Raw genomic sequence first — 15,711 nt, 5'->3', positions numbered from 1 at the left:
CTCAGCGACAGTGAAGGAACAGCGATATATGTCCAAGTCAATATAATGTGTGACTTGGAGGGAAAGTTGAAGGTGGTGGTGTTCCCAAGCATCTGAGATTGTGTTGAGCTTCTTGAGTCTCTAGGCAAATGGAGACTCCTGATCTTGCCTTTCAGATTCTACACTTCCCGTTGCCTCGACAAAGTAGCCAGCATAATTAAGGACCCCATGCATCTTGGACATACACTCTTGCTCTTTCTTACATTGGGAAAAAGATACGAAAGTCTAAGGTCATGTACCAACTGACTCCAGAACAGCTTCTTCCCTGCTGCCATCAGACTTTTATAGATCATAGAACCATACAATGAAGAAAGAGGCCCTTCGGCCCATCGAGTCTGCACCAACCACAATCCCACCCAGGCCCTACTCCCATATGCCTACATATTTTACCCACTAATGCCTCTAACCTACGCGCCTCAGGACACTTAGGGACAATTTTAGCATGGCCAATCAACCTAACCCGCACATCTTTGGACTGTGGGAGGAAACCGGAGTACCCGGAGGAAACCCACGCAGACGCGAGGAGAATGTGCAAACTCCACACAGACAGTGACTCGAGCCGGGAATCGAACCCAGGACCCTGGAGCTGTGAAGCAACAGTGTTAACCACTGTGTTACCATGCTGCCCGTTTGAATGGTCCTACCTTGCATTAAGTTGATCTTTCTCTGCACCCTGGCTATGATTGTAACATTACATTCTGCATTCTCTCCTTTCCTTCTCGATGAATGGTATGCTTCGTGTGTTTGGGCTCAAGTAGCAATACTTTTCACAGTATGTTAATAAATGTGACAATAATAAATCAAATCAAATCAAAGTAGATGGGAGACAGATCTTTGGGAGTCAGGGGGTGAGTTAGTCACTGCAAAATCTCCAGGTTCTGACCTGCTCTTGCAGCTATAGTATCTATATGGTTGTCTCCGTTACATTTCTGGTCAGTAATAACCTTCACAATGCTGATGGGGTTTCAATTATTCTAATGCTATTGAATATCATGAATGGATGGTTAGATTCTGTCTTGTTGGAAACTGAAAGTGTAGTGGTCAGTGATTGTGGCAGAGTTTATTTCCATGTGCGGGAAAATGCAAGCACACAAGTGCCTTTCCTGGTACATATCTTGATCAGTTGGGCCAGTGGGCCAACGAATGGCAGATGGAGTTTAATTTAGACAAATGCGAGGTGAGGCATTCTGGTAGATTGAACCAGGGCAGGACTTACTCAGTTAATGGTAGGGCACTGGGGAGAGTTACAGAACAAAGAGATCTAGGAGTACATGTTCATAGCTCCCTGAAAGTGGAGTCACAGGTGGACAGAGTGGTGAAGAAGACATTTGACATGCTTGGTTTCATTGGTCAGAACATTGAATACATTGGAATGTCTTGTTGAAGTTGTATAAGACATTGGTAAGGCCACACTTGGGATACTGTGCGCAATTCTGGTCACCCTATTATAGAAAGGATATCATTAAACTAGAAAGAGTGCAAAAAATATTTACTAGGATGCTACCAGGACTTGATGGATTGAGTTATAAGAGAGGCTGGATAGACTGGGACTTTTTTCTCTCAAGCGTAGGAGGCTGAGGGGTGATCTTATAGAGGTCTATAAAATAATGAGGGACATAGATCAGCTAGTCAAAGGACTCTAAAACTAGAGGGCATAGGTTTAAAGTGAGAGGGGAGAGACACAAAAGTGTCCACAGTGGCAATTGTTTCACATAGAGGGTGATGAGTGTTTTGAACAAGCTGCCAGAGGCAGTAGTCGAGGAGGTACAATTTTATTTTTGAAAAAGCATTTAGATAGTTACATGGTACGATGGGTATGGAGGGATATGGGCCAAATGCAGGCAATTGAGATTAGCTTCGGGGTTTTAAAAAAAAAGGTGGCGCAGACAAGTTGGGCCGAAGGACCTGTTTCCATGTTGTAAACCTTTATGACCTCTATGTCCCTGCATTCATAGCTCTCTGGATCTGCCTTTCACATTCAGAACTCAGGGTTGTCAAATTCCCATTGTTGGAATGCTGATGGCTATTCAGCCTGACTTTATCATATTCAGATTTTCCTCTGGCTCATCACTAGGAGATATCTCCATCCACAAGGTCGGTGGGCACCAACAGGGCTTTTTTTTTAAGTGAGTCTTTTTATTGGATGAAAGAAAGAGGAAAGAATTTTCAATGCATCACCATCATTAATTTTAACTAATTTCTAAATGGCTGTTGGTTACCAAACACTCAAACTATCTGCTCACACAGTATGTACGGAATTCTGTGCATGGGAGAAGATCAAGAACAAGGGGGCATAATCTTACATTTAGAGCCAAGCTATGGGCGGCACGGTGGCACATTGGTTAGCACAGCTTCTTCACAACGCCAGGGACCTAGGTTTGATTCCAGCCGTGTCTGCGTGGGTTTCTTTCAGGTACTCCGGTTTCCTCCCGTAGTCTGAAAGACGTGCAGATTGGTTTGATTGGCCTTGCTAAAATTGCCCCCTAGTGTCAGGGAGATTAGCAGGGTAAATGTGTGGGATTAGGGAAATAGGGCCTGGATGGGATTGTGGTGGGTACAGACCCATAGAACCATAGAAAAGTACAGCACAGAAACAGGCCTTTTGGCCCTTCTTGTCTGAGCCGAACCATTTTTCTGCCTAGTCCCACTGACTTGCACCTGAACCATATCCCTCTCATCCATGTACCTGTCCAAGTTTTTCTGAAATGTTAAAAGTAAGCCCACATTCACCACTTCATCTGGAGGGAGAACTTAGTATAACCAATGTACCTGACCAGCACGGCTTCTGGAGGGAGGAAACCGGAGCAAACGCAACTGGATACGGGGAGAATGTGCAAACTCCACACAGACAGTGACCCAAGCCACGAATCGAACCCGGGTCCCTGGCGCTGTAAAGCAGCAGTGCTAACCACTGTGCCAGTGAGCACTTATGGACAGGCAACAAACGCTGACATTGTTAACAAGCCCCACATCCTGTGAAAATGTATTTTTTTTAGAAACAGAGTCAGGACTTTATTTTAGGCCCCTTTACGTCACCAGTGAGAAGCTGATTCACTTCAAGATTTTCAATTTTGAGGAGCCGTTAAATGACATAGAGACACGTTTCCAATCCAATTTGGGTGGACAAATTCCTGATGCCAGGGGGAAGGTGATGACTTATTAAAAACATTGGGAAAAAAAGAAAGCGACCAGTGTGGTGGGGAGGCTGGCGGATGGAGTGGGGAACCCCTCTACAGGTTGGTCTTGGCTCTTCCTTCACCCAAGTAGTGAGAAGGGCCTGTAGGCTTGACAGGGGCACTGACACCCTTTGGTGCCCACCTCCAGGCAGTGGGCCAGCTCCCTTCCATCAACCCTTCTTACCAGTACCTCCGTTGTACATCAAAGGGAAAAATCCCAAGCCGGCCTCCTTAATCCGTGCTTGACAAGATACTTAACAAGCCTGCCCACCTCATTGGCTTGATCAGCCTTCCCGGATCCCGAATCCACACTAGCCAAAATTCAGGAATGGGGGGGTCGGGAAGCCTGCAGTTCCTCTGTTAATTTGTGTCATGGAAATGATGCAGTGCCAGAATTGGGTTTGCAATTCTCCAACAGTGAAGGAACACAGGAGTTAAAGTGGAGAAGATTGCGCGTGGGTAGAACTCTCCAGAGGTGCTAAAGAACTCTGTCTTTTCTCTTGCAAAGCAGCCACTCCATGCATCAAAGCAATTAGCCCGAGTGAAGGGTGGACTACAGGCGGAGCCACTGTCATCATTATCGGAGACAACTTCTTTGATGGATTACAGGTTGTTTTTGGAACGATGTTGGTCTGGAGTGAGGTACGTCCTAAACCTTATAAAGCAACCCATTGAGCTGTCAATTAGGATGCAGTCAGTTGATACAACTGCACAAACAGAAGTTCCATTAATGTTTTAAATGTGCATGAGTCATTGTTAAACAAAATAATAAGAATGTATTTCTTTCCAACTATCCCCATTATTCAATCTCACTCCTTGGAGACTATTTCCTAAACTGGGGGGAGAGATGGGGGAGGGGGGGAGTGAGTCCACGATCTGTTCTTCCTCCTTTTCCAATGCATCCCTCATATCAGCTGCTAGGCTGCCTCTTGTTGTTTCATCCCCACCTCCAGGGAACACACCACAGCTCTTTTTATTAATGATCCCGGGTTTCCCTGCGCGGTTTTGGCTCTCCGACCAGGAGGTCCTGGGCTTGACCCTGGCTGCCACACCCTCCCCTCGCATTGGGTCCTCAACTACGGTCCTGGAACACCTGGGCTGTGGAGGGCAAAAGATCTGTCAGGGCAAGATCTCACTCTCCTTCTCCCTCCCTGTTACTCACTCTGTTGAGCTGTATCCAGTGAGCCCATGTTCCCCTCTTTCTACAAAATTGGGTGTGCATAGGATTGGACTCAGCTGTATTTGCACCATGGTCAGGTAACTCGGCAGGACACGTTGCCCAATGTGACGTGTTTGGGAATACCAAATGCCTCCTGGTATAGGGTGACAGAGGGCAGCAAAGGTCTGTGGTCCACACTTCCTGTGGAGAGGGCAAATTTCAAAGACAAAACAAACCTGCCTGTAGGTTAAGATAACAACCCACGACAAGTGTTAACTTAGCAGCAGATTTACGAGACTTCTTGGCAATAAAATGAGGAGAAGCGGTTTCTTCTTTAGGTTATTTGCAATTCAGGAGGAGACAAAATCAACACTTGTGTTGTAAAAAAGTTTGAAAAATTGAAATAAAAGGTTTGCATCAATACAACCTACTGTCTCTGCTCCCCCAGCAGATCAGACAGTTAAACTGTAGGCAGAAAGATCGGCCAAACAGACAGTGAGTGAGTTGTTTGGCCTGTTTTATTGGTTCTGGGATGAATGTTGGCCAAGTACTCTAAGTGAGTGCTCTTAAAGGTTTCAAAGATGCAACTAGAAATATTTTCTTCTTATTTACTGTGAACAATAGTTAATTAGTCACAAGCAGACTTACATTAACACTGCAATGGAGTGACTATGAAAGTCCCCTAGTCGCAACACTCCAGTGCCTTTTCGGGTACACTGATTTAGCATAGCCAATGCACTGAGCCAGCACATCAGTCAAAGTGTGGAACGAAACAAGAGCACTTGGAGGAAATCTACATTGACACAGGGAGAACAATGTGTGGGGTCAGGGAAATAGGGCCTGGATGGGATTGTGGTGGGGACAGACCCATAGAAAACCACAGCATAGAAACAGGACCCTTCTCGTCTGTGCCGAACCATTTTTCTGCCTAGTCCCACTGACCTGCGCCTGGACCATATACCTCCACACCCCTCTCATCCAGGTACCTGTCCAAGTTTTTCTTAAATGTTAAAAGTACAAACAGACCCAAGCTGAGAATCGAACCCTCGTCCCTGGCACTGTGAGGCAACAGTGCTAACCACTGTGCCACTGTGCTGGCCTCCAAAGCCTTCTTGGTTCTGAACACCTCTATTAAATCTTCTGTTCACCCCTTAAGCTGTGGGGAGAACAATTCCAATTGCTACAATCACTCCATTAGGCTCAAGGATCGGTTGAGGAAGGACAGTTGTGTCTCTGACTGTACAATTGCTGACAGGACAGCGCACCCTGTGTTTTCATGTCATGTGGGTTTGCTGAGTTTGTGAAGATTTTGTCATTGATTTTGGCGTTATTTTTCCTCCCTGTTCCCGGACCAGTTGATCACGCCTCACGCGATCCGAGTGCAGACACCCCCACGGCACATCCCGGGAGTGGTGGAAGTCACGCTATCTTACAAGTCGAAGCAGTTCTGTAAAGGAGCACCGGGGAGATTTGTCTACACAGGTTAGTGTTGTGTCCTGTGGCTATACCGCCTGGTACACCTGCACTCACAAGTCTCCTAAGCCACAGGAAAGGTCAATCTTACAAAGCACCCACCTCAACACAGGCCTGCAGATCACAAAGGGAGTTCTGCAGAGGTTCGAGAAGGCAGCTCACCATCACCTTCTCAAGGGTGATTAGTGATGGGTAATAAATGCTGGTCTAACCAACGACACCCATATCCCTAAACAAAGTTAAAAAAAAGACCATTCATCCTATCCAGCTTGTGTCAGCTCTTTAAAGGAGCTACAAAATCAACCCCATCATAGGACTTCGGAGCAAGAGTAGACCATTCAGCCCTTCGAGCCTGCTCTGCCATTCAGTAAGACCTCGTTGTGGTCTCAGTTCCATTTACCTGCTTACTCCCCAAAACCTTTGACTGCCATGTCAATCAAAACTCCTACCCAATTCACTCCTGAATAAATTCAATGACCCATTCTCCACTGCTTTACCTCATCCTTATCCCATAGCCCAGATCTCTTGTTCCCCATTTTAAGTATTCATCCAATTTAGTTTGCAAGATGCCATTGAATCCGATTTCACCTCCTTTTATAGAATTATAGTATCGCCACAGTGCAGAAAGAGGCCTTTCGGCCCATCATAGCTACACTGACAGCAATCGAACCCAATATGTCTCCCCATAATCCCATCTATGTACCCTGCTAATCCCCTGTCACTAATTTAGCATAGCCAGTCAACCGAACTCCATACATCTTTGGACTGTGGGAGGAAACTGGAATTCCCAGAGGAAACCCAGGGAGAATGTGCAAACTCCACACAGACAGCACGTTCCAGCTTGTCATATAACTCGCTGTGTTGAAGAAAATGACTCCCCATCTCCCCCTCTGGTTTTTGTGTCAATTATTTTAAATCTATTACCACCCTTCCACCAGTGCGTACAGTTGCCTCTTTGTGCTTCTATCGTGACCCCTTAGCAATTTTGAACACTACAATTAAATCTACTCTTAACCTTCTCTGCAGTAAGGAGAAGAATCCCAATGTCTCCAAGTAGCAATCCTACTCGTTGCATTATCACTCAGTCACGTCAGTCAATAGGTCTGCCCCTAAATCCTCAGGGCAATTAGGGATGGGCAATAAATGTCAGCCTTGCTGCCATATCCACATTCTGGTGAGTTAATAATGCTAGAAGTGGAATAAGCATCCCTCAGCAAACTTCACCGCTGTCAATCAGACATTAGATTAGGAAGAGAGTCGAAGCGGGAAATGAGGGGAGCATTGTCATTCGATGATCGAAGAGTTTAAAGTTTGTTTATTAGTGTCACAAACAGGCTTACATTAACATTGCAATGAAGTTACTGTGAAAATCCCCTAGTCGCCACACTCCAACACCGTTTGGGTACAATGGGTGGCACGGTGCCACAGTGGTTAGCATTGGTGCCTCACAGCGTCAAGAATGTGGGTTCGATTCCTGGCTTGGATCACTGGATCTGCACATTCTCCCCGTGTCTGCGTGGGTTTCTTCCAGCTGCTCCAGTTTTCTCCCACAGATAGAAAGACGTGCTGGTTAGGTGCATTGGCTATGTTAAATTCTCCCTCAGTGTACCCAAACAGGTGCTGGAATGTGGCGACTAGGGGATTTTCACATTAACTTCATTGCAGTGTTAATGTAAGCCTATTTGAGACACTAATAAATAAACTTTAAGCTGAGGGAGAATTTAGCGCAGCCAATCCACTTAACCAGCACATCTTTCGGACTTGGGAGGAAACTGGAGCACCCGGAGGAAACCCATGCAGACACGGGGAGCATGTGCAGTCTCTGCACAAGCCGGGAATCAAATCTGGGTTCCTGGCGCTGTGAGGCAGCGGTGCTAACCACTGTGCCACCATGCTGCCCTGAGGGAGGAATAGAAGGTGTTTACTCTGCTAACATAACATTTGTCTTATGTTTTGATCCAGGAGGGGTGCTGATGCCATAAGTAGAGGCTGGGCAGTGGCTTTAGCACTAACCCTAGTGGACACTAATTGAACTGATCAGCATTGAAGTAATGACGAGTGCTGCCATTGTTCTAGATTATCTTTCCCACAGGGTTATTACCATCTTATCTCCTGTCATGTCAGACTGTTTTGATGGTGACCTTTAGGTTGTAATATAAAGTCCTGTTGGTTAGGGCCGCAACGAAACTCCAATTTCTAACCATTAGATTTGTCAGAATGATAAGCTTTTGTCAAGCTGTCCACAGTCCCTGGCAATATCACCGGACAATCTGTTCGCATGGTGTTGAGGAGCCAATAGTTTGAAAAATGGATTTGCTTATGAAATGTGTAATTCAACAGACTTGCTGTTACGAAAAGGAAAATCTACCAACCCAGCAAGTCGGCTACAAAGGGGACCAACACTGAGTATTGACAGAAGCAGAACGAGTAAATTAGACCACCTTCAAGGGAGATGTATTAACCCCTTCAAAGGACTCATTCTCTTTGCTCTTCATATTAAAATGGATCACCCTGTTTATTCAGAGTGGTATGAGGTAAAGATTCGCTTGCAAGGCACTTGGTTGAATATTTGTATGGATTTTCAGTCGTAGATTGTTCTCATTTCAGATATCCAGTTTTCCCAATTGACTCCAAACAACGGCAAAAAAAAACTTGTCTTTCTGTTGTACTTTTAACGTACAAAAATGTGCTGGAGCACTTCACGGGGTGGGTGGGCCATTAATGGATGAAGAGGTTTAAGACTGAACACAGCACAGGGGTAACGATGGCCTAGTGGTATTATGGATGGACGAGTAATCCAGAAACTCAGCTCATGTTCTGGTGACCCAGGTTCAAATCCCGTCACAGCAGATGGTGGAATTTGAATTCAGTAAAAAATATCTGGAATTAAGAATCTACTGATGACTATGAAACCATTGTCGATTGGTGAATGCCTCTTTCGCCTTCTCTGGTTAAGACGTTTAAGGGTCATCTTGACAAATACACAAATAGGATGGGAATAGAGGGATACAGTCTCTGGAAGGGTGGGGGGTTTTAGTTCCATTGGCTAGCATGGTTGGTGCAGGCTTGGAGAGTCGAAGGGCCTACGCCTGTGCTGTAATTTTCTTTGTCCTTTAAGGAGAACAATCCGAGCTCCTTCAGTGTCTCAATGTAACTGAATTCCCTCTTGCCTGCTACCATTCCCATGAACCTCCACTGCCACCTTCTCCAACGTCTTGACATCTCCCTAAACTCCATTGCCTCAATTAGACACAGTGACCAGTACGTTCTTGCCATTCTCTAGCGGGAGCTTCTGGTCCTGTCAACAGTGCATCACTGCACACCACCCCCCGCCCCCCCCGCCACCCATGGGGGAGTTCCCTCGTGGTGGAAAGTGCAAACGACAGGAAACCCCATCAACAGCAGCGGATGGGAAGATCCCACTGGTCCATGGCGAGCTACCACTACCGCCACAGGGTGGCGGAGGGACGGAAAACCCTGCCCTATACTCCAGCGGACATCCAAACAGTGATTTACAATAGGTAGGATTCTCCAGTCTCATCCATGGACCCCCCCCCCCCAAACTGTGAGTGAGATCCATTCACTCCCAGTGGTGCTGGAAAATCCCAGCCGGACGTTTCCGATGAGTATGTTTAGCGTGCGTTTTAGACCTCTTCGCATTTTGGTGGATTTCTTAGCGGTTACCATCACAACAAAACAGAACGTGCAGACTCCGCATAATCAGTGACCCAAGCCGGGAATCGAACCTGGGTCCCTGGCGCTGTGAGGCAGCAATGCTGACCACTGTGTCACCGTGTCGCCCCCTTCTTTAACACTCAACCAAGGGGTAATTGGAGCTCAAAGAGACGGCATTGCATCCGCCACTCTTACCCTACTCTTGATACCACCTCCCACAACAGCAAACAGGGTTAGGGCAGTGACGGGGGATAAGATGGTGAAGGGAAGCGGGCTGGGTGTGAACTGATTGTTGTTGTGATCTGATAGCATTAATCAGGATTGGTATTGTGTTTAGCTTTTGGGTGTCTAACTTAGAGGGCAGAGGTGTCTACTTTCTGGCAGAGGCCACAGAACACCTTGATGACCAGATAGGCTTGGTGCTGTCCCTGAGAGGGGTGGAGAACTCCCTTCAGACCCAAATATTCCACTGCTCAATATTTGACGCTTCCGCACACAGCTCAGAATGCCGAGCTCATAACGTCAATTTTATTACTGTTCTTTGTCAATCTAATGATAATCTTTATTGAGTGTATTCACTAACAGCTGGAATAAGGATTTCATACCACATTAGCTACAAGATTTACACTCCCACTCACAGTTCTGAAAGGAAAATGGTGAAGACCCTTTTTTTTTATCCTGAATCCTGCCCAGGGGTGGCAGAGTGGTTAGTACTGCTGCCTCATAGCGCCAGGGACCCAGGTTCAATTCCTGGCTTGGGTCACTGTCTGTGTGTTGTTTAGGTGCATTGGCCATGCTAAATTCTCCCTCAATGTACCTGAACAGGCGCCAGAGTGTGGCAACTAGGGAGTTTTCACAGCAACTTCATTGATGTAAGCCTATTTGTAACACTAATGAACAAACTTGAAAACTTTAAGGAAGGAACATTGATCAGACCAATTACTTGGAGTGTGGAAGCAGGGAGAGGCTATTCAGCCCTTCAAAACTGTTCCCATTCAACTACCTTGTGACTGATCAACAACTTAACTCTTATCTACCCACCATCTTGATTCCGTGAACATTAATACCTGTCCCTAACAAATCAGTCTTAGTTTTGAAATTTGGCGTGGCCACAGTATCTAAGCAGCACGTCATGTCATCGGCCATGCTAAATTCTCCCTCAGCGTACCCAAACAGGCACTGGAGTGTGTTGACTTGGGGATTTTCACAGTAACTTCATTGCAGTGTAAATATAAGCCTACCTGTGACACAAAAAATGGAAAAAACGTGTAGCCACTGTTGCAACATGGAAAACGTGGTGGCCATTTTGTGCACAGCAACACTCCACGAACAGCAACAAGGTAATGTTTTTCCAACTCATGAATATTGGCCAGGGCGCGAAGGAGAAATCTCCTGCTCTTCTTCAAAGCCTACCACGTGACCTTTTATCTTTTATGGGGAGGAGATGGCCGAGTGGCATTATCGGTGGACTATTAATCCCAAAACTCAACTAATGTTCTGGGGAACGGGGTTCGAATCCCGCCATGGCAAATGGTGGAATTTGAATTTAATAAAAAAAGTTCTAGAAGTAAGAACCTACTGATGGCCATGAAACCATTGAGAAAAGGAAATCTGCCCCCTTACCTGGTCTGACCTACATGTGACTCCAGAGCCACAGCAATGTGGTTGATTGAAGGGCAACTTGGAAGGGCAATAAATGCTAGAGCCACAGTAATGGTTGATTCCCAACTGCCCTCTGAAGTGGCCAAACAAGCCATTCAATTCAAGGGCAACCAGGGATGGGCAATGAATTCTTGGCCAGTCAACGACGCGCATGAACCATATATAAATTAAGAAAAAAAATCCTCTTCTTGAGAGGGAAGACTGGGGCTTCAACAGCACCTCTGACATTGCAGCATTCCCTTCATACTGAAGTGTCAGTCATGAGTATATGGACAGATCTTAGAGATGGACTGGTTCTCCTTGCTGAAGAATCCTGAAGAACTAATTTCTCCGCCGCAGCAGGTATTAGCCCACTAATTAACACATTGAAGGCAATTAAAACCTGCTTTAGACATCCGCTGGGGACTCCTTCGAAAATACAAACAGCAAATGTTCGAAATGCTGAGCTCAGGGCTGCTGTGGAAACGGAAACAAGAGAATCATTTCACGCTGATCCCCGCTCTTCAATTAGTGTTGAAGGTCGTTAAAGTCTGAGATCTTATTTGGCTTTAAGCAGAAACAGAAAGAGAGAAAGGGCAGGGTGGGGGGAAGTGGGGGAAAAGGAAGACCTATGATAGGTTGGCTGGGGAGATTAGATGACAAAAAGGAGCGATGGGGCAAGGTTAAAGAGTAATGATTTGATTTGATTTGATTTATTATTGTCACATGTAGTAACATACAGTGAAAATTATTGTTTCCTGTGAGCTATACAGAAAAAAACATACCATTCATAGAGTACACAGGGGAGAAGGAAAGGAGAGGGTGCAAAATGTAGTGTTACAGTCACAGCTAGGGTGCAGAGAAAGATCAACTTAACATATAGTAGGTCCATTCAAAAGTCTATTGACAGCAAATAAGCTGTTCTTGAGTCGGTTAGTACGTGATCTCAGACTTCTGTATCTTTATCCTGATAGAAGTTTGAAGACGGTTACCGGAATTTTACCACCTCACCTGCCCGAGGCTCGTAAAATCCTGCCCGAGGAAAACAGAGAACGCCGTTCTACAAGCCTCGCCCGCCCCGGAATCGGGCATGCCGGTAAAATTCCGGCCAGTGTGTCCAGAGTGCGTGGGGTCCTTGATTGTGCTGGCTGCTTTTCCAAGGCAGCGGGAAGTATAGACAGAACCAATGGATGGGAGACTGGTTTGCGTGATGGACTGGGCTAAGTTCATAGCCCTTTGTAGTTTGTTGGAGTCTTGGTCAGAGCAGGAGCCATACCGAGCTGTGATACATCCTGAAAGAACAACAACAACAAAGAACAAAGAACAACACAGCACAGGAAACAGGCCCTTCGGCCCAACGAGCCCGTGCCGCCGTCCCACTGTCTGTGTCCTATTCATGATTTTAGTCTACGCCTAATGTGCGAGGATCAGGGAGGTCCAATTTAGGGACAATTTAGTACCCAATCAATCAGCCTAAAAGCACATCTTTGGGGATGTGGGAGGAAACCGGAGCACCCGGAGGAAACCCACGCAACCACGGGGAGAACGTGCAAACTCCCACAGACACAGGCCCAAATCCATGTGTCCGCACAGCAACAGAGATAGTCTCTGAGCTGTCATGTTGCCCTCGAGATGGTCCAGTTTAAGCACACTAACGACATGAAGCAATAGGCAACTCCCGAAGCAACGTCCAAGAGCAGCCCACTACAACCTGCCCCATGCATGCCCCTTGCTGGACTTAAATGCCTGTGGAGACAAAAAAATTCATTATTAAACAGGCAAAGACTGTAACATCCTGAGGCAAAACGTATTCCCAAGCCTACAATGTTTAGTAAGGCCTACTATATCCCCCTATATGTAGCCCGCTCATGTGGCTGTCTAAGTGACTCTTAAACAACCCTAGCGTGCCTGCTTCCACCACCTTACTCGGCAGTGCATTCCACACCCCCACTACCCTTTGTGTGAAAAACTGCCCTCTAATATTTGTCTTATACCTAGCCCCCCTCACCCTAAGCCCGTGACCCCTCGTTCTATCCATTTCTAATAGCGGAAAAACTTACCACCATTTACTCTATCTATCCCCTTCATAATCTTATAAACCTCTATTAGATCCCCCCTCAGCCTACGTCTTTCAAGGGAAAACAGCCCAAGTTCATTCAATCTTTCCTCGTAAGACAGCCCTTCCATACCAGGCAGCATCCTGGTATGCTTATCATTGGTGAGAGTCATAGCAGACATGTCGAAATTCCTTAGCCTCCTGAGAAAGTAGAGGCATTGTTAAGGTTTCTTAACTATAGCATCCATGTGGAGGACAGGTTGTTGTTGATCTGGACACCTAAAAATTTGAAATTCTCGACCATTTCCACTTCACCACCATTGATGTAGACGTGTCCTCTACTACACTTCCTGAAGTCAATGACTTCAAACACCTCCCATTTTACAGACTATGGTGTTGGCCATTAGGCCTCAGAGCTCATTGCTCAGGTCATGCCCACAGGCAAAAGAAAATCGCACAGATTTAATGAGGCTTCGCATCTGATCCCAGGACTATCAAACCTCCCCTCTCTGCTCCACAGACACCATTGCTTCCTCAGAGTTTGTAACCTCAATTGCTTGTCCCTCTCTCCTCTGCCCCATCCCACCCACTGAGGCTCGAAGCCCACAGTAAAGGCAAAAAGAGGAGGTGTAAATAGCAGAATCCTTACTGGCACCTGCTGCTTATTTATTTGGAGTATTGCATGCAATTCTGGTCACCACATTGCTGGAAGTACGTGGAAACTTTGGAGAGAATGCAAACAAGGTTCACCAGGATGTTGCCGGGTCTTGAGGATGTTGACGATAGGAGAGGTTAAAATAAACTAGGATTGTTTTCACTGGGGAAGACAGAGACTGAAGGGAGACCTGATAGTCTATAAAATTATGAGAGGCTTAGAAGGGTGGATAGTCAGAGGCTTTTTCCCAGGGTGGAAGTGTCAATTATAAGGAGGGCACAGGTTCAAGGTGAGAGGGGGAAAGTTTAAGGGAGATGTGCGGGGGAAGTTCTTTACACAGAGAGTACTGGGTGCCTGGAACGCACTGCCAAAGAAGGTGGTGGAGGCAGGCATATTCGCAACATTTAAGAGACATCTGGATGGGTACATGAATGGGGAGGAAATAGAGGGATATAGACCGAGTAAGGATAGAAGGTTTTTTTCTTTAGTTAGGGCATCGTGATTGGCACAGACTTAGAGGGCCGAAGGGCCTGTTCCTGTGCTGTACTTTTCTTTATTCTTTGTACTCAAAAGAATGGGGGGAGAGGAATGATCTCGAACATAATATGTCACCATAGTTTGGTTTTTTTGGTATTTGTCATGGTAACTTGTCTTTGATTCATCCTATGGCCAAGGGTGGGAAAGCAGTGTTTATGAAACTGACACAAGGTTAGGTTAGTCTCTTTACTGAATATGCAGCAGCTGGCTTTTTCCATTCTTGCTGACAGAACTGCCTGTCACAATTGTTATAACTTAATTTCTGCACCTCACTGGGATGAAGTCCTACGCTGATAGACACAGAATGTCCAAGACATGGTGCCAGTTCTGATAATGGGCAGTGAAGTTTTGAATTAACTAAAGTTCATTTGATTTGATTTACTATTGTCACATGTATTAGGATACAGTGAAAACTGTTGTTTCTTTGCGCACTATACAGACAAAGCATACCGTTCATAGAGAAGGAAAGGAGAGGATGAGAGTTTATAAAAGTTAGAGTTGAGTTTTAAAAGCATTGAATGAGTGTAAAGGATAGAATTAGAGAGGAGGCTGGGCAGAGCTTGCAAGAGGTCGCCGTGCACCATTTTGAACATTCAGGATGCAATCCACCAATTCCTCTACTTTCCCAGAAGACTAAGGAAATTTGGCATGTCCGCTACGACTCTAACCAACATTTACAGATGCACCGTAGAAAACATTCTTTCTGGTTGTATCACAGCTTGGTATGGCTCCTGCTCCACTCAAGACCGCAAGAAACTACAAAAGATTATGAATGTAGCCCAGTCCATCTGCAAACCAGCCTCCCGTCCATTGACTCCGTCTCACTTCTCCCTGCCTCTGCAAAGCAGCCAGCATAATTAAGGACCCCACGCACCCCGGACATTCTCTCTTCCACCGGGAAAAAGATACAAAAGTCTGAGATCATGTACCAACTTCTTCCCTGAATGGATCTATTAAGTTGATCTTTCTCTACACCCTAGCTATGACTGTAACACTACATTCTGCACTCTCTCCTTTCCTTCTCTATGAATGGTATGCTTTATCTGTATAGCGTGCAAGAAACAATACTTTTCACTGTATACTGATACATGTGACAATAATAAATCAAATCAAATCAGTGGGAAACACTGCAAAGGGATTTGTGACCATTGTCAACACTGTTTTTTATCAGTCAGGAGAAACAGGGATGAACACATTGACTTCAGAAACCATTCATCCTCCAGACCTATTGATCATATATCGTCCGTAGGTTCAATCAGGCTCCTTTTAGTGGTGACTCCACTTTCTCAAAGGGCTAATC

At 45.8% G+C, this 15,711-nt stretch overlaps 1 protein-coding gene across 6 annotated transcripts in view; it reads left to right on the top strand.

Annotated features, from left to right (window-relative positions):
* The window catches only part of LOC145348922 (transcription factor COE3-like), a 402,710-nt gene that overhangs the window by 302,111 nt on the left and 84,888 nt on the right, over nucleotides 1–15,711 (top strand). For 4 of the 6 annotated variants that reach the window (XM_080197025.1, XM_080197044.1, XM_080197033.1 and 1 more), the window contains 2 exons: nucleotides 3,724–3,857; nucleotides 5,730–5,856. In XM_080197025.1, coding sequence (XP_080053151.1) covers nucleotides 3,724–3,857; nucleotides 5,730–5,856 — 261 coding nt within the window. The remainder of the gene's footprint in view (nucleotides 1–3,723; nucleotides 3,858–5,729; nucleotides 5,857–15,711) is intronic. The other 2 variants (XM_080197054.1, XM_080197017.1) reach the window with 1 other exon arrangement.

This window comes from Carcharhinus amblyrhynchos, chromosome 1 (genome assembly GCF_965287045.1).
Source record: "Carcharhinus amblyrhynchos chromosome 1, sCarAmb.v2.hapA, whole genome shotgun sequence".
Taxonomy (NCBI): Eukaryota; Metazoa; Chordata; class Chondrichthyes; order Carcharhiniformes; family Carcharhinidae; genus Carcharhinus; species Carcharhinus amblyrhynchos.
The sequence above is the reverse complement of the archived record's forward strand: the minus strand, read 5'-3'. Positions and strand labels throughout refer to the sequence as shown.